At 38.9% G+C, this 19,386-nt stretch overlaps 3 protein-coding genes across 4 annotated transcripts; 2 read left to right on the plus strand and 1 right to left on the minus strand.

Annotated features, from left to right (window-relative positions):
* Positions 1-1,112: 1,112 nt before the first annotated feature.
* Positions 1,113-7,558, plus strand: cplx4a (complexin 4a). The gene is made up of 3 exons (XM_085793210.1): positions 1,113-1,480; positions 3,746-3,833; positions 6,423-7,558. Exons 1-3 carry the CDS (start codon positions 1,323-1,325, stop codon positions 6,648-6,650), a joined length of 474 nt encoding a protein of 157 aa, XP_085649336.1. The 5' UTR covers positions 1,113-1,322; the 3' UTR covers positions 6,651-7,558.
* A 2,197-nt stretch (positions 7,559-9,755) lies between these two features.
* On the plus strand, positions 9,756-13,750 carry rax (retina and anterior neural fold homeobox). 2 transcript variants are annotated; one of them, XM_085793211.1, is made up of 3 exons: positions 9,756-10,376; positions 10,661-10,883; positions 11,672-12,671. In XM_085793211.1, the coding sequence occupies exons 1-3, from the start codon at positions 10,099-10,101 to the stop codon at positions 12,116-12,118; spliced, it is 948 nt and encodes a 315-aa protein (XP_085649337.1). In that variant the 5' UTR covers positions 9,756-10,098; the 3' UTR covers positions 12,119-12,671. The 2 variants fall into 2 exon arrangements, with proteins under 2 accessions (XP_085649337.1, XP_085649338.1); XM_085793212.1 differs by having other exon boundaries at positions 9,757-10,363; positions 10,642-10,883; positions 11,672-13,750.
* grp (gastrin-releasing peptide) lies at positions 13,619-15,281 on the minus strand. The gene is made up of 3 exons (XM_085793213.1): positions 14,911-15,281; positions 14,026-14,255; positions 13,619-13,915 (listed from the first exon to the last, which is right to left on the minus strand). The coding sequence occupies exons 1-3, from the start codon at positions 15,062-15,064 to the stop codon at positions 13,862-13,864; spliced, it is 438 nt and encodes a 145-aa protein (XP_085649339.1). The 5' UTR covers positions 15,065-15,281; the 3' UTR covers positions 13,619-13,861.
* Positions 15,282-19,386: the final 4,105 nt, after the last annotated feature.

Below are 19,386 nucleotides of genomic sequence, written 5' to 3' on the forward strand. Positions count from 1 at the left end.
TGTTCCAAGTAGGTGAGATGTTTCAGTTTGCGCCAAGACATGGCGCAACATGTATTCATAGTCAGCTCAGTAGGAAACAACATATTTGTGATAGTAAAGTGGTGCTGCTCTTGTGGCAATATCAAAAATACTGGATTATATTTCCATCCAAAGGAAACCTGAAAGCTTATCAGGGATTATATACATGCTGAAGCAGCTTCATCTCTCTGTTTGCAAGTACCAAAGAACATGAATTACATCTATTACAATTCTATAGCATCTACTACAGCTTCTTTCACATGAATGTGAAGTTAATAGACCAAATGGTGATGAAGATCTGAGCTACCCTCTATAATTTAAATATTTTTAATCTATTTTGCAGCCCTGTAGATAGAAGCAATAGGTGGAATAGGTGTCTTATTTTCAAATCATGTCAATCACTGAGGTTGACAGGAGGCAAAACATATGCGCGCTAAATGCTCTGTTTTCCTGTATTGTACCTCTCTGTTACAACCCTTACCCAAAACCTGTTGATTTCATACACATGGTTGATTTACTCAGTGATCTCATAGTATAAAAAAATTAATATTTACATTTAGCATTTAGATTTAGACATTACTTAAAAAAGATATTTGGTTATAGACGATTATTGACAGCTGAAAAACACTGAGACTACTGTATCTACTAGAAGTCTTCCTCCAAGCTCACAGATTTGATGGACTGATATGTTGTCTCCTCCCATCTCTCACCCTCATGTCAATCATCCTCCCACAGAACAATAGCACGGCATGAAGGACGGCTCCAGTGGGGATAAACAAGACTGTAATCCCGCTCCTCTCTCTACTCTGCTTGGTCTCAGCAGTATAAGCTGCACACGGGCCAGCCCGTACTTTACTAATATGATTAAGCAACAGTGGGTGGAAGCAGCATATGAGTAGCCAAAAACCGAGGACCCTCAACTACAAAACTAAGTTTTCTGTTGCACTTAGCTCAGCCGAAGAATGCACCAAGTGTCAAAATTAAAAACATCCACAACAGTCTGCATGATTTAAAAATAGAGGGAAAACAGGCCATCTGCCTCTTAGTATAGTGGAGCAGGGAGGATTAAATCCAGATTATGGACGAGGCAAAACGCTGTGTGTCCGTGTGTGTGTGTTTGTAAGTGTGTGTGTATGTGTCTGTTGCTTGTCATCAGTGTGTCCTTGGCTCCATAGACAAGCAGCAGGTTAGCCACAGAGCTACCACTGGATTTGACAGCTATAGGAAGCCAAAGCGGAGGGCACCATAAGGGGAGCAACATTATTTTCATCTCGAAAGAAGAATAAACAGTCACACAACTCAAGATGGCTTTCTTGATCAAGAGCATGATTGGGAACCCCCTGTCAGGAATTGTAGGTGGAGGTGACAAAGAAGAGGAGGCCGCCCCCACAGATCCAGCCAAAGCAGCAGGAATGACAAGAGAGGAGTATGAAGAGTACCAAAAACAGCTGGTTGAGGAGAAGTAAGTAGCAACACGGACAGTGCTCCGTCGCAAATTCATGCCACTGGTTCAAGGAAAACAGTATGGCTGCAGAGTGTACAATCTGACCTTGACAAGCTGCTATCTGCTTCATTGCTGTTTAATTTGCCCTGTTCTGCAACAACATTTACCCATAATACTTCCATCTGAACCTGACTAAATGTAAATTCCAATGAATGTCTACTTTTCATGTGGATAAAGTGAATTTTTGAGAGGTCCAATTGCTGCTGAAGGTCACAGCTTGGTGCCTCCATAGCAGATCTTTGCTTTTTTTTCCCTCCAGAATTGTCTACATAGTAATCCATTAAGGCTAAAGGTTGTTTATGTGGACCTGGATCAATAATCTCTCATAATCTGTCATCTATTTCTGCATCAAGAACAGTTATGGGGACCATTTTGAGTAATTTTATAATTTTGAACATAATCTAATGTGCAGTTTTATTTTATGGACTGGAGCACTGGAAATGTTGCAGCATTGGGTTATAGAGGCAAACAAACAAAATTGCACATGATTTAATGTATTTAGTTTATTATTTCTTGGCCCTGATCAACAGACGGCTTCCAATCACTCCTGAAACTGTTTTGAAATCTGTTTTTGAAACATTTTAATATCAACCTCCCTTTTTAATGGAAAAGCTAAGGTATATTGTTCCGATACACTTTATATTGCTACAGTTACATAAGCAAAAGGTAGTTTGGACTGATTCACCACCATGTTGTCGTTCACCAATGCTATGGTCAGTTCTTCACATACAAAGCTGCAGCTATTTTTACTCCAGCAGACACTTTAGGAATAAAAAAGTGCAATAATCTGATTAATGCATTCTGAACCTCATTGGAAGAAATTGTCAAAATTGAGAATATCTGACAAATTTAATGCAGACTGACAGAGAGAAGATTTTGCAGCATTAGATCCAGTCAGTCTGTATTACATAACAAGATTAATCCCCTCTCCCTACTCTCATGTTTTGGGAGTGAATTTACTGTTTCAAAATGGCAGCATTCCCCATAACTGTAGATTTCTTGCAAAGTATTCACATTACTCCTTATGCAGACAAACTCTTAATGCAAATAGCATAAAGTATTACATTTCCTGGTTTTAAATCTATCAAAGTATCTGTCAGTAGCGTGGTGGTTCATTAGAAACCCCCCACTGTTTACTGTGTTTACAGTTCAAGTTGCAGCTTCTTGGCTTGATTTCAAATCTGCTTGACTCACTCTGGTCTAATAATCCCCATCTTTAATTGGCTGAGGGAAAGTACATGAATAAGAATACAAAGTGGGCAGGTTATCACACTTACTGTCACAAATGACCTATTATTCATTCAAAGTTTTCTAATGGCTTAAAATTGTGATACCACACACTACAAAGTTTCAGTTCATTTTAAATTCCAGGAATAGAAGAAGTTAACCAATAGCAGCATGTAAAAAAATAATTAAGAATAAGAATCACTTTATTAATCCACAAAGAGAAATTAATTTGTCTGTCAGCTCATCTACCATATCTACTATTTGCAATTAGAAAACCTGATGGCACTGAATTCAATAGATTCAACGACATACAGAACACTATAGATTGGATTGTGTGAGGAGAATTTTATCTTTTGCACAACTGCAAAACAACCATGTGCAAAAATCAAATAGAAAGCCAATATTTCACTATGAGTCTCTAAATATTTTACCGCAAGATGGCGTCCAGTATTAGAATATTTGAATCGAACTATAAGAAAACAACTATCAGGCATTGGCACTCAAAATACATCTTGAGATGTTAACAGTAGTTGATGGAGCCACCCTAAAACCGAGGGCACTTATGAAATCATGGGTGAGAAAAAGCATATTGGTGAAATCTAAAATATTACTACAGATTTGATGACCTACTTTAATGTTGTCCAGGTGAAGTCAACCAAGGTTGGTGATGTTGCTATGAGCTTAACTACCTCTCTGTTGTTTATCTGATCAGGCTGATGTCTATTTACATCAGGCTGGGAGAAGTTACAGGAAAAGCTTTTTGTTTTATGAAAATCCTGATGCTGAAATCATTATGTTGGTGCCATTATCTTGACGCAGTGATGCACTTATGACAAACAAGCTCAAGGTTGTTAAATTCCACCTTTCTTGCAGTTTTTCCTTGCCTCCAGAGAAGAGATTGCCTGATATTAATTTTAACCATCAAGGGGCTTTATGGCGACCAAGGTACAAAGAATGAAGGTTACTGTACTAATGATATTTTCATGTGTATTTCAGGATGGAGAGAGATGCAGATTTCTTACACAAGAAGGCAGAGAGGGCGACACTCAGGGTCTGCCTCAGAGACAAATACAGACTGCCAAAGGTAAACACCTGGGGGTCTACTATACAGAAATACATTCCCCTCACTAGCAACCAAAAATAAAAACACATTGGTCAAATACACGATTATCAATTAAGACCAACTACCTACTCCATTTAGCATTCATAATCACATTTTTTATAACACATTATAATGTAGTTGTAAACAGATATGACATTTTATGTGTTTATTAATGTACAATTCATCAACTATAACAGACAAATTGCATATTATTACACTAGTGGTTCATTAAATTGTCATTAATTGGATGTTTTACACCAGCCTCCACTAATAGAGGCCAAAATAGTTGATAAATAGATTAATATTATTAGCCTTCTCATTCATGTACAGATTAAAATGATAAATAGGGGTGTTACAGTAAAGTGGCACCAACTGCTTTAACATGATACTCACTCATGATGCTGTTTCTGTAGCAATTTGTATTTTCCTCATGACATTACGTTCTCTTTTTCTAGGTATTTTAATAAGGGCTGGTAAAAATAACAGGCATAATGGCTTTATCCTCAAGTGACTCACACAAGTGTGAGCAACTAAAAGCTGCTTTATGGTTAGTTGAGGTTGCTTTTATCTAGTAGCAGCACTTGGCAGCTGCTGCCTGGACAAGGCAACAGGAGGTGGAAGCCATGCCAGTAGATTAGTGACAAAGACGTTCGACCAGCGTCCTGGAGACGTTAGCCTATGAGTCCCATATTGCACTTTGAGTCTTACAAAGCCAAATGCCACTGAGCAGGTGTCCCAGGCTCATTAAGGAGCAACAGGCAGTGTGAACTGGCCTTAAGGAAGAGCAACATCTACTTTAGTGGATGTAAACTCAGAGAAAGGGGACACTTACAGAAAAATAAGCTATAATGGAAGGAGCACAAAAGGTATGTTTATTTAAGATTTCTAAAGATAAATACGAGTATGTAGCCTTCTTATCCCGTAGATTAATCTATTGTTGAAGCCTTGCTCATAGTGAACTAAGATTTTCTATGACAAAAGAGCAAAATCTTTTCTAAAAGTTTCTAATACAGGTTTTCTATTATTGTTTGTGCCACCTCGCTATGATTTTTATGAATTTTATTCAACTGAATGCAGTAGTGACCTTGGCTGCTGGTGGCTCCCACAACACAGAGTCAATTGTTCTGTTTTCTGTTTTAAACAATGGCTACATCTCTTTTCAATGTTTGTCTTTTAAACTGAAACCATACACACAGGTCAAATACAATGGCAGGAGGCAATACATATAAATCTAATCATTCTCCATAAATGATGTTTACATTGTATGTCTGTGTGAAAAGACCATATGACAAAGGCCAAAGTGTCTCCATTAGAGCTGAAATAAGCACTTGAAAAGGATTTTCACCATCACAATAAAACACCTAAAGGCATCCTGTTCTTTTCATTTAACGGGTGGGGGCTGGGTTCACACATGCATGCTATTAAGACTAAGTTTGAAAATATTTATATACTGTATATTTCGTGGCACAAAAGTGTACAGTATAAGCGGAAACAGGAAATTGGTGCTGTTGGACTAATGGAATTATGGTCTCGTGCGACACTATAGTGGATATCTTTAGACTATCGTTGGGATCCAGAGAGGAAAGGCTAAGGCAGGTCCGAGATAATCCCACAGATTGAAGTTTAAAGTAGTAACAGTGCAGTGTCTATTGCATGACTATTCCAGATATTAAGTGATTAGATTTAGTTTGTTGGAAAGGCTTTAAATTTAGCATTTCTGTGATGCAACAGCACATAAGTGCAGAAATAATAAAGTCTGAGGAGACTTCAAAAAATGTCTGAAAACACAGACGGCAGAATATCCTCGAGAGCAGTCACTTGAACATGGATTAAGACGGATCCTAGAGTTTATCTATTTGTTTTTTGGCCTGTTTGCTTCATGTCTTGTTAAAATTTCAATTAGGATAAGGTCTGTTTTTTAGAGTTTTGGAGTGTTGTTAGAATATTATATCTCATCTTTTGATTTTAATGTAAAAGTGTCAAAATTCAAATGTAAAATCAATAGGGAAGAAATATATTTCACCAAAAAGCGGTCACCAATTTCGTGTTTTTTTTAGGTTTATGTGCATTTGAGCTGTATGATAGTCCTGTGGTAATCCAAGGCCGGCATATGCAGTGTTTGTTAGCGAGCACGACACTAGAACCAGGAATGTTTTTGGAAAGCAGGCCGTTGGGCAGAAAGTTAATCCTGTAAAAAGCCTTTAAGTCGGCCTGCAGAAGGTTGTTTACTTGTGCAAATAATAATTCAATATGATAAATATACAGGCTAGTGTTTTTATCACCTGGGAAAACAATCATCCCTGGTTCTTTACCAGCACTTGTACAATACTAGAGGAAGCAGAAAACACTGCCAGTAGTATACGTATTTCTAAAATCTCATGAGGATAAACCAGATTGAGAAAACAAATACTTTCAATAAACAAATAAAATTACCGTAACACAGAGAGGACGTCATGGATTATGTTTCTGTATTTGGGGCAAGAAGACGAGTTGTTGTGGTACTGTATAGGTATATATATTTAAAAAATTGTGTTACTGACCGTGTTTTCTGCCTGATGTTGTCATCTGCAGAGCGAGCAGGATGAGAACATGATTGAGATGGCCGGGGACGACGTGGACGTGCCCGAGGAGCTGCTCAAGATGGTGGACGAGGATGCCACGGAGGAGGAGGGCAAGGACTCCCTGATGGGCCAGATTCAGAACTTGCAGAACATGGACATGGACCAGCTGAAGGAGAAGGCCTCTGCCACCGTCACCGAGCTGAAGAGCAAAGCAGAGGAGAAGTGCTCCGTCATGTGAAGAAGAAGAAGAAGTGATGATGAGGAAGAAAAAAGAGAAAGAAGAGAAAATAAAGTTCAACCCTTTCTGGGAATCTACAGACCACGCCGGGTCAAAAAGTCTGGGATTCAGTCACACTGCAAAACGCCTGCAAAGCATTCACATCTACTATAACCACTGAAGAGGGCTAATCATCCTCCTGAAGTACCAGCCACACCACGGTGTTGTACTGTTACTGCTACCAGTCTCCATCCTAAACTGTAAAAATCTGAATTTGGATAGGTAATAATATCCAACATACCTCTGCAATTTACAAAAAATATTCTAAATCATGTCCAAGCTGCCCAATCTCTACCCCATAACTGTTTTTATTTACACATATAATGTACAAAAATTTATTTTCCTTGAATATTCCCAACAGAGTATTTCTTTTCACATCTTTTTCATATCGTCACAGGCCACTCTACATGATATGATTTTCACTTTTTCTCTGTTTGCTCTAAAACTGTGTTTTTCAGTCAAATAAATAACAATATACCCAGACTTACTTATGAAAAGAAAAAAACATTATTTAAGTTCAAATCCAATCCTGAGTATTTCAACGTTCCTTTTGGTTTGTTGGTTATTCTAGATTTTTTTTTTGTATGTGGTGTTTCAATAATTATGATATTTAGATTTTTTTTTTTCTTTCAGTGTTATTAAGTCTTGACATGTTGATTTACTGTTACGTTCTCCACATACACAGTTAAGCAGTTCAATAAGCCTGAAACGTTTGCAGAGACATTTGCAGATTTGCACAAATCATCATTTTAAAATACTGAATGATTTATTCCTTACAAACGAAAACAATGTACATAAATACAGATGAAATATATGGAGGTACGAAAACAAATGTATTGTTCAAATAAAGATGTATATTGAATACATGAGACATGTCTGTTTATGTTGTGATAAAAAAAAAAACATTTAAACTTCACATCTGCAATCTCTTAATGTGTAAATCAGCTACTATTAGTAATTATTAATCCTTATTGTGGTAAAAGGCAACTGTGATGTTGTGGCATGGGGATTTATATCTGGATTGCACATTTCAAATCCTAAATGGCTTTTAAAGTGATAGCCCCATAGAAATGCTGCATCCTGCATTAATCATATAAAGCTTAACTAACTATGATTAATCCAATCTACCTGAATCAAGACTAATGCAGTGACTATAGAGAGAGGTCTTAATTTAATTGGGAATTATCCAAACACTTGTTAGAGATGATTAGGCAGAATGAAGGGGGTGGGTGGAAGGAACAAACCCTCAAACATTCAGAGTTTCACATGAACCCAAGTTTAAACGGCTGTGGATTTGTGAAGTCTGGAGATTAACATCTAATAGGATCAGCGTAGCCAAGGTTGTCAGCCTGTGCCCTCTCTTGCTCGCTCTCTCTCTCCCTCTCTCTCTCTCTCTCTCTCTCTCCGGATCAGGATATCCGAGGACAAACCAATGTCTTGCAATAGCTGATATTTCATTCTTCTTTTTTTAATTGGAAAAGAAAGTTAACATCCCAACCAGACAAAGAGCACAAGCCTGTCATATTCTCATATGAGTCTCATCCACTCAACAAAAGGTTTCCCATTGTACATGAACAACTGTTAAAATGTCTGGTTACTCCTCAACAGTGGTACATTGCCAAAAAGATACAATATAATACAACTTTTGAAAAATAATAAATAATGATAAAGCCTTATCACCCAGAGCAGTGAGGGAATTTATTTATTGTCTTGCCAAGTATGCCATGTGACAACTAACACTAAGCTTACATTTGCAAAACATGAAAGGACAGCTGTTTGTAGGTAAGAAAATTCAATTAATGTTGATTGTTGTTTTCTTACGATTTGGACATGATTTGGCATATAATTCCCCATAGAACTAAAACAAATTTGTGTTTAACTGTTTGATTTAGAAATAAAGTGATTTAACAAATGATATACGTGCTTATATATATTAGTAAGTAGAGGAGGTTTTGTTGTACCACAGGACAGAGTAAGGCTGCCTGCTTCCAGCTAAGCTGAGCTAACTGTCCAGATATTTTCTTATTTAGAATAATGTTGTATTTATTGGACAGCAGGTTGGTGGCTAAGGTGATTCCCACTGTGGGTTAAAAAAAATATTAAAATATCATATGAAAGGAGGGAGGAATATTTTCAAAATGAGTTCACTTTGCAGCTGAGCATTGAGCTGACACAAAGGAAACTGAATGTCCGGCTCTTTACTCAGGTCAAACTATATGAGTGATGTTTTTAACAATGAAACTGAATCACTTCTATTTAACTTTTCCAACACTATAGGCTACATGTCTTAAAAAACAAGTATCATGCTGTGGGCGAAAGAAACATGAGAAAACAACATTTTTCAAGTTTTTTTGCCTTAGCTTTTTGCTGTTAATTAAAACAGTGGTCAGTTAGCATCTCTGTGTGCCCCCCTCCTCTCTCGAGCAAACAAAGGATAAGGTCACCTTCTGTGATTAGGAAAAGCTAAATAGTTTTAAGGGTTTTAACTCTTTTGAGTAAAATAATGTAATCCCCTTAAGCAGGATTACAACACTGCTGTCAATCTTTGTTTGCTGTTAAGTGGTTATAGTTATTGTTTGGGCTTTCTTAACTCATTTGACTCAACACCTGTACGAACTGGTTAAAGCAACTCCTCAGCATTTAAGTCTGGTTTACAAACCATTGCACACACTTAAAATGAATTTAAGCTTATTATTAAAGTTTTCAAATTACTTTTATTCAACACATGTCAAGAGGTGCCATGTTTTGTCCTTCAATAAAACAAAAAAATTCTTCAACTAAATGAAAGTCGACAATATCTTGACGCTTTGATTAAATACTAAGCTCTCATCTTGCAATCCATGTCCTGACCAGAAATCTTGTAATTATGATTTTGTTGTACCTTAATCTGTTTGCCTAATCTTCCTCTCTTTTTTTTCGCAGACTGACATGAACATGACATCTGGAGGAGTGGAAAGATGGTTTTAAGATTTATGTAAGAAGGTTTAGAGCCAGCACTGACTGATGCACTTGAGAAGGGGAGGAGTTAGAGAGGGCGTGGAGGCTGGTGGTAGTGGTGGTGGTACAGTTACCCCTAAATCCAGCAGGGCCAAATCCAACAGGACGTCCTCTCTCTGACGTGCAGCAGGGGTGCAGCATGAGCATAGGGGTGGAGGGTGGTGGGGGGGTGGTCGTACAGCAGGCACTACTTTAAAAGCCCCCTCTGAAGATGCTCCCAAACCACTGAGCAAGTCGGTCTGACTGTTGCTGTCTATCCTGTGCGCATGTTTTCCATCATCTCTCACTGATTGTAATTCACAACTTTTCCAAACATCCGGAGACGCGATAAATTTGGAAAGAAGTTGGACTTTTTGACCATTATTTATTTTTGACCTACTTTTTGACCATTATTTTTTGACTTCTCCGACCAATGTGGCTTCTTGGATCCCCCTCCCAGCTCGTGATGATGGATGAGCGCCTGTCTCCCTCCGCACGCTCCGTCCAGAGCCCCGGGAACAACGTACCGTCCACAATCCACAGCATAGAAGCGATCCTGGGGTTTAAAGAGGACACCATCTTCCATAAATCAGCCTCCTTCAGCATGACGGAAAATGCTCTGGGCAAAGATGCTGAGCGCAACGGGAATGTAATTGTGACGCCAATGAAGAAAAGTCATTACTCAGAAAGTTTTGACAGTAAGTGCATTCAGTTTTTTCCCAAATGTCATTGTCATATCAGACCATTTTAGGTTTTCAAACAATTAGACAACACAAGGCTACTTTTTATTTTGTGGGGTCAGGTGGCATGGCTGTAAAACTTTCTTAGAATCAAGATATAAATAGGAAACGCTGAAATAAGTGGAGCTAATTCAATCAAGAGTTGGAAAATTTGATTTAAGCGTCTAACTTATAACTTTACTTTGCCAAAACTTGAACACTGCATGTCCTCAGACTCTCCCCTCCGTCCTCCGCAGGTGTGTGTTGCGCTAGCAGTACCACCACCGCTGAAGTGTCGGTGTGCCCGGACTCCCCGGACCGGGACGGCAAACTATCTGACGATGAAAACCCAAAGAAGAAGCACCGTCGGAACCGAACCACGTTCACCACCTTCCAGCTCCACGAACTGGAGAGAGCTTTCGAGAAGTCCCATTATCCGGACGTGTACAGCAGGGAGGAGCTGGCGCTGAAGGTCAACCTGCCGGAGGTCCGCGTGCAGGTACAGTCCCACAAAACCACTTTGTTCCTAATTGTGTGCTTATCGAGGAGGCGCTTTTATTCGGCCTATATGGGCCTGCAGGGATTGATCGAGGCTGAAAGATTCCGAGGCCAAAACTCAAAAGACATCTGTAATATTTTAAATAAATAGACCTACAAAAACAGATGTTGTCAATAAATCTGCTCAAAATAACTTTGAACATTTATTGGGGGCAAAAGTACTAGCCTACATAAATATTTTGCAATATATTAATTTTATGAGTTGAAATTATCATGATTTGTAGGTCCACTCTTTCTTTGGGATCATAAATATATCAAAATGAAATCATTGACTCATGCCCTATTATTCACAATTTTTTTTCAAGTCCCCAGTTGCTCATATTGTTTTAAATCAGTAAAGATACATTTTGGAGGAGGACTTGGTGCAGGAGCAAAAAAAAAAGCCATAGTTTGTTAGAATTTTGACACAGAAAAAAAAAAAATTAAATTCAGAATTTGACTTTCGTCATTTAAAGAAATTTGAAATTTAGAAGTTCAGTCAATTTCTTAAAATAGCCTGCTGTTTGTAACAATGTGACACTCTTGATTATATATAATCTTAAATTTTCACTTACAAACATAGACTTTCTAATTGTTTAAATACTTAAAACACACTATATACTACATAAAAGGTTAGATATTTTAATGCTTGAAATGTGTTCACACTCCATCTCTGTTGTGTGAGAATCTGTGGACAAGACAAATAAAGTTGTATGAACTGAAAATAAAGATCCTCCTCTTTCTTTTCAGGTGTGGTTCCAAAACCGACGGGCCAAGTGGCGTCGGCAGGAGAAGCTGGAGGTGAGCTCCATCAAGCTCCAGGACACCTCCTCCTCTCTGCTCTCCTTCAGCCGCTCTCCCACCAGCTCCCTGGGCTCTGGTCTGCAGCTGGACCCCTGGCTCTCCACTCCGATCACCTCCTCCACCTCCCTGCAATCCCTCCCGGGCTTCATCAGCGGCTCACAGGGACTTCCCGGCACTTACACCCCTTCTCCTCCCCCCTCCATGCCCTCCTCCTTGCCGGCCTCCTTCCTCAGCACCCCAGCCATGGGACACAGCCCTCACCTACCCCACATCGGCTCCATGTGCCCCCCACCTCCGGCATACCAGTGCTCTGGTGACCCAAGGAACTCCAGTATTGCCTCACTGAGGATGAAGGCCAAGGAACACATTCAGTCTATTGGGAAGACGTGGTGATGCAGGGCGGAGGTCACACACGGACATCAAGAACCAGAATGCATCTTGTTGCATCTTTTTTTAAAACTGATTTCATGACGGGATTGCATTTTGCTTCTTTTTTGTGGAACTTTTAAAAAGGTGAGAAGTGCAGTTTACATCCAGGATTAGAGACGTCCTCCTCATCACTTGAACGTGACCTTTTGAAGAACTTTTATCACAAACTGTGAAGTTACTGTAAAATACAGAACTACTCATAAGTCATAGTTTTCTGGTGTTTTTCATCTTTTCCTTTTCTTTTCTGCAAACTGTTTTGACTGTTAAGTTGTATGTTCATTCAGAGCATTGTTACATTGCCAATATAACAAATACAGACCCATCCATTTACCCATCCATCAGTATGTATTTATTCCACTGTTGTAAATGGAGCACCCTTCATTTTGAGTCACCCTTGCTTGTTTTTGGCCTGAAGTTTTTGGTTTTCACTATGAAAGATTTATTGAATGTGAATATTTTCTCTACACAATAATAAACTTTCTATGTAAAATTGACAAAGAAAACACTGACCAATGAGGTTGTACCAGAGTATGTGTGACATTTGAGACATGCAGATTTTCCAGTAAAGTCTGGGAACACACAGCAGAGTAGTATTCACGAGTTAGGGTTGTGTATACATGTCCCTTAAAAAATATGTGGAGCATCATTATCACGCTGCAGACAGAAGGTACAGTGGATGGAAACTCAGCAGACATCAGTACGGAGAATGTTGAATATAGCTCCCCTTAGTGGTGGGTACTATTGATCCTCAATAGCAATAAAACCAACTCTATGTTAAATACAAAGGGGAGGATGCAAGAAAACTTTTCATGGTTTTCAGCTCTCTGTTTTCTCAGACTCACTCTGTGTCTGTTTTAGGGAATGAGTTTGTCAACCCACTTATTTTATCCTCATTAACTCCTGTAAACTCTATCCCATTCGCTCCTGGGATTAGACTCATAATGATGGGGTGAAAGTGGCTTGTACCTCTATTGTTTGCCAATCATCCGTGACAAATGGGGGAAGAGAACAGAGGGGAAAACTGTCCTTTGGCTTTAAGAGAAAGATGTGTGTAACCAAATTGTTTCAATTAGCATTTCCTATTGTCTGCAAACCCTGAGGGCTAATAATAGCCCCCATCATCATCTATCCTACTTTCCTAAGCAGACACCAAGGGTGTGTATATCTGGAGTGTGTGTGTGGTGGTGTGCGTTTCCTCCCTCTGATGAGAAAAAGTAGCATCAAACCTAATTTAATTGACCATTGAGTTATTTTGGTAGTCTGTAATTATGATCATGTTAACTCTTCCTACTTAGGGAAATGCTAAAAACAACATGAAAACTATTTGCTTTTAAAACACATCTTTAGCGCCATCTGGTGGTGTAAATAGGTGCACTGCACACATCAATAACCATGGCTGTGATGTGTGACACATAACAGACCACTTAACAGAGTGGTGTGCAAAGCATGATCAGACATCCACAATGCAGTTATCACAACGTTAAATTTATTCCAGTTTTCAGCTAAGATAACATAAAGTTTTCAGGTCAGTCTGTATTCAAACTGCTGATTACATATTAGAAATTTGAAATTATTGATAAAATAAACTTCTGTTGTGTTTCAAGAATTTTCTCACTGCAGAAAAACGTTTTAGAGTGGCTATGTGATCAGAGGAAACATGTTTAGAACATGATGATGACCGTTTTTGAAACAGAATCCGTCGTGCCTTCAGGTGGAATCGTTGCCTTGCAGTTTCAAAGCCAGAAGAAGCAGGTCAAACATCTACAATGCAGAAAGGAAATGGTGAAATACACGTAACCATACAAATTATTTCCAAAACACTTTAATCACTTACAAACAAATAAATGAGGCACTAAACCCCATGGACTGACCTCTCTGAGATATTTGTCTCTGTCCTCTTCCCTCCAGCCGCTGCCCACTTGAAACAGCCTGTCTGCAATCTGTGCCTTCATCTGTTTAAGTTTGTTTTGTTGCACAAAAGCCTCCATCAGACGCACGTATCGGTCCGGTTCTGTTTCTGGGGGTGTGAGGTAGTCACTGTCAGGGTTTGCCTGCTGCAGTTCAGGCAGGGTCTCGATGCTCTTCTTTCCCATCAAATGACCTGGGAAGTTATACAGCGATGCATGAATATTAATGTGTATGTGGTCAGACACAATGATCAGCTAAATTTAATGACATGCCCTTATGTGCAATCACACTGTAATTATAGTTCACATATTCGCCACGTATCAAAAGTGGGTATAGTTAAACACTACTGTCCAATGTAGTGTATCCAGTAGACTATGTGTTTCCCATGGAACAGCTCTCATGTCTAAAAGAGGTCACATTTACTTAATTTAATCTAATTTAATCTAATTCAAATCACTGTAATTTAATCATTCACTTTTATTTAATTGAGCTGCCTGGCATACAGTTGAGGAAAAAATAAACATTCATCAGACAAACAGGGATAATAAGAGCTGACACACAGGAGTTGAAGATCAGTGCATTAGATATTATCATTATTATTACTATTGCCAATATTATTAATCTTAATCACACATATGAATGCACAGCAATAATCATTGATAGTGACCAAATATTTCTTCAAATCGTTTAAACAGAATTTAGGTTTCAAAAATATAATAGGAAATTTAAGGCTAAAATACTCATGATCCACAATATTTTTAAATACTCTCACTTAAGGTGAACATTTCCAATTCCATTAGACCAAAGAAAGATAACAAAACAATGTGACATTTTAAAGTTTCTCTTACCTACTGCCCAGTGGTTGCCGCGGGGGTACATTTTTCCAACAACTGCTGCCGGACTCTCTGAACAGTGCATCATACAGGGTATTGTAGCCAGAATAATAAAAACTGGCCACAGCGGTCTGCAAGTCCATGCATAGCACAAGCACACTCCGCCCATGTTAATCAGAGAAAATGTCTGATCTAAACAACGGTATATTAATCCTTAGACGCAGTTAATCAGCTTCACCTAACTTTAACAAACCTCCACCATAGTCGAGTTTTTTCTCTTTTTTTTTTCTTTTAATATGTTCGCGTGAACCGGCAGCTACAGGGCAGAGAGAAAAACGCAGGCGTCCAGCTGCAGACTTGTTGAAGTCCAACTCCCGGTGCCGTTGATGGTGGAGAATCGACTAATGGGGAAAGTTAAGTGCCCCTCCCGATAAAGCTGTAGACGTCAGCGGGTGTTTTTAAAAGTAGCTACCACGGTCCCGGTATCAGGATGAGAAAGTGATGATGACAAATTATCACCTATAGCCTGTAATTATTATTATTGCGCGCTATTGTTTGTCAGGAGATTGCCGGGTGACTGCAGCAGGTGTCAACGTCCAACGTCATCTCACAGTGATGGACGGGACACGTGAGTATAAGTGCTTCCGCCTCAACGAGCATAATTGGGGGAAAGCAATGGTGGGAGACGTATTCAGATGATTTACTCAAGAAAAAAAGTAGTTATGCTACAATATAATAACCAGGCTTTTACACGGAAACCCCCTCCTTCAAAACTGGGCATGAATGCATAACGTATTTCTTGGAAAATGTAGGCTACATTAAGTATGAAAGGTACTGATCATCCAAAATGGCACCTTTCACAGTGTTATTGTATAACATCCTGTCATATACTCAAATGACTATTTCTTAACAATTTAAGATATATTTTAATGATGAACCTTGAAGTTGAGATGTAACTTTATAGTTGGAAAAATGTAGTAAAACTTCATCATTTCATTGTACAATGCACAAGAGTAGAGGTAGGAAAATGCAGAACTAACAAACTGCAGAGAACTTAAATTCTTAATCAATGCTGTCCGACATCTTTTTCTTACTCAACATGTTCCTCCTTGTCAAAACCACAACCTGCTGCTGCCAACATTAACCACAACAGAACTTGTGCACCAACACTTGTGTCTGAGATTCAGGTGTGTGATGCTAGTAAGCAGCTAATGTGTATAGCCTCAAGATCCTATCCTCAAATAGTGGTGGACTTACACGGGTGTGGTGAGATTTCTCTTTAACTCCACATCAACAGACCACCACATGTTTTCAATTTAGATTTGGATTTGTAGCCCTCAAACCCAACTGACACCAAGGTGCAACATCAGTTGAGCAACTTATCAGATTCTGCGTCACTCCTTCAGGGACCAAATACAAAGTATTTCCAAAGAGTCCAAACTGTAAACAACAAAGCTATGGAGATGCTATTGGGTGTACTACTGTATGGGACATGTACAATCCAGTGTTTTGGAACTGGTCACACATCTACTCTGTTGGCAAAACACTTTTCTTCACGGTGACAGTTAAACTTTTCTTTTTAAAACATATTTTTCTTGGAAGACATTTTTAGCTCATTCAAATCTTCCACAACTATGTGTATCAAATTATTTTCATAAAGTATTACAGCTCATCATGCAGCGTGGCGCCTTTAATTCTGATAAATTACCAATTGTGTGTGTTCTGTATTTACTATCTAAGTAGAATTGAACTGTAAAATCTTAACTGAAGTCCAAGTGCTTCAAAATTTAAGTGAGACAAATCTCCCTGCACAGCCAGAGTTCTTCAGGCCAAATAGATAGAGAATTTTGTATCAGAATAGTCATATCAGTGTGCGGTGATCATTCTTCTCTATCTATTTTGCTTCGAGAGTTGAATTCAGTGTTAGAATTAATTGATTTAGCTATTGTTACATGTAAAAGTCTCATGATCTTGTTTTTGTAGCAGAGGAAATGACGAAAAAACTGATAAGCTAAGGAACACAAGTCAAACAAGATGCCATGGATCACAACCACAACGATGTTTTGCTGCAGGCAACACCTGTTGTGTGCTCACTTAGCATAATTTGACAATGAAGCATGTGCCACTTCGTTGTGTATGATCCACATCATTTATTGTTACAGCTTATTACAGTGTGCTGAACTCTTTGGAAAGGTCAACAGTGTGAATGAAGCAGTGAACCTCCCACGCATGAGCCTGTGTAAAATTCTCATACTTGACTGATCCCTTTCAGGACAGTATTGACGTACAGATTGCTGGAGGAAGAAAATAGGCGAGGACAGATAAGGAGACAATGCGCTGGTCTGTGTGCGTTTGGAGGTAAGTAACATTTTGTGTTGAAAAGGTTGGAAGTTTCCTCTGGGTATTGTCGGATCACAACCCCACACACACATATCCCTGCAGGATATTAGAAAGTATCTCTGGCTCATAACAAATCAGATCCTCATCCAGGGCTGACCTTAACAAAACAGGATGAGTCACCTATGGTCAAAGGGCAGCACCAGGTAGGACACACAGAGCACTGCCATCTGAAATATTTGTTGCTTTTTGTTTATGCGAGCCAACAAGATCCTTCGTGTGGTCTAACAGCACAAGAAAGCATCTTAAGAAAAAGCTAAATACAAGGAAAATGAGGGCTGCATCCACAATTGCATTATTTAAATACACTACTCGTGTCTATAATATTAAGTGGAAAAAAAAATTATAAGTCTTCAAAAAGGCTACCACATACTGAGAGGCAAAGGCCATTAATTGTTTCACTGACTCATAGCAGCCACTCTTGACTGATTGCCTGACTTTCACCACCTCCACTAGAGACCACTGCAATCACTTCAGGCCTTATAATTAAACCAAATCCAACTAGTTTTAAAGTTTTAATAAGCTGAGTAGTTCAGCATTTTGCATGTGCAGGCTATTAATTATAGCTCATGATTGCATACAGTGAGCTTGATGACTTTATTCATAGAAAAACAGTTGTTTTTTTATTCACGGAAATCCTCTGATGTGATGGCGTCAAATGGTTATGTCGAATAATCAACAATCCACTAAGTTATAGTTGATAAACTATTTAGTAATTATAAATACTTTGCTACAAAGCCTCCAACTGAATTATTTTACTGTTTTCTTTATTTGTTGTGTCTGCAGACACCAGGTGGCACTGTGGGGCGAGTTTAGGCAGAGCACAGTCAGTGGTTTTTGACGATGAGTTCAATGCTGTGATGAAGCTTCATCAACAAATTTAGCTTTAAGAATTACATTACATTTTTATCTACATCATTCCATGAAGTGCAAATCACAACTACTGATTTCACTGACACTTATGTGCATTATTAAGTCTTTAAATCATTTTTTCTCAACAAAACAAATGTTTTTACATTAACACTTTATTAATCATTGTATTGTTCCAAGTGTTTCTTTTTTGTGTGTGTGTACAACAGTGAGCAATAAGTAGCCTACTGTCATGCTGAAAATCTCTTTCTGTTTCCGAGCTGTGAAATTGTCCCCATTTCTGTTTTCTATTCACGCTATTCTTTTCAAATGTCATATGATACATTAAGTGCTCTGACTGTGGTGTCATGACTATAATAATATTGGCTTTATGAAAAGCAAAGATGAGGCATATCGGGGAGGCCTTTCAGCAAGAAAGCGTCAATTAAAATGGACAGTTTGCCATTATGAGATCTTTGCTGTTCGTCACAGTTTGGACTAAATCATCTTGCAGCTGTCCAGTCATGGGCATAGACTAGAGCAGGGGTACTCAAATACATTTGTGAAAGGGCCAGAATTTTTCTTAACAGACACCTTGGGGGCCGAACATTCAAATAGGCCGAGATTGAAATTAAATTCACCTTTTTTCGTCTAATAATTTAAATATTTTTATTTTACTTGTAAGCACATAATTTTTATTTATACACTTCACGGTGTTTTGTAAATGTCTTGACATTATCATATCATCCTTTACATATCATGCTGGAGCTTTACACTGCTGACTTGTATCCTCAGACATGCCCTGTGATTTTCATCTTAAATATGATATGACCTGACCATCACAGGACATGTCTGACTCTGTTCTGAGGATACAAGTCATTGGTCCTGAAATGTGTGTTTCTCTTCTATAACACACATTCTACATCTCGGAGGCGACGTCTTTCCAGACATGGGCTTCCTTCACCTTTCAAACGAGGCAGAGCTCAGTGGGAAACAGTAGGAGACACAGGCCGAGGGCACCGGGACACAACACCGGGGGAGAAGCAGGTCGTGCAGCTGTGCGCCGCAGACGTGCAAGAAAAAACAATATGCGTCTCATCAAATGCGCGCAGCTACGGCTTTTGAGTTGTGAGCGTGCATGACGTGCGGCTACATTGAATGGGTTTGAGCTTGCGCAAAAGACGCTTCATCTGAACGGCCCCCATGCATGATGCACACACAGTTGAACCAAGACGGCGGTGAAAA

This window comes from Trachurus japonicus, chromosome 12 (assembly GCF_045865225.1).
Source record: "Trachurus japonicus isolate A0001 chromosome 12, Traja_1.0".
Taxonomy (NCBI): domain Eukaryota; kingdom Metazoa; phylum Chordata; class Actinopteri; order Carangiformes; family Carangidae; genus Trachurus; species Trachurus japonicus.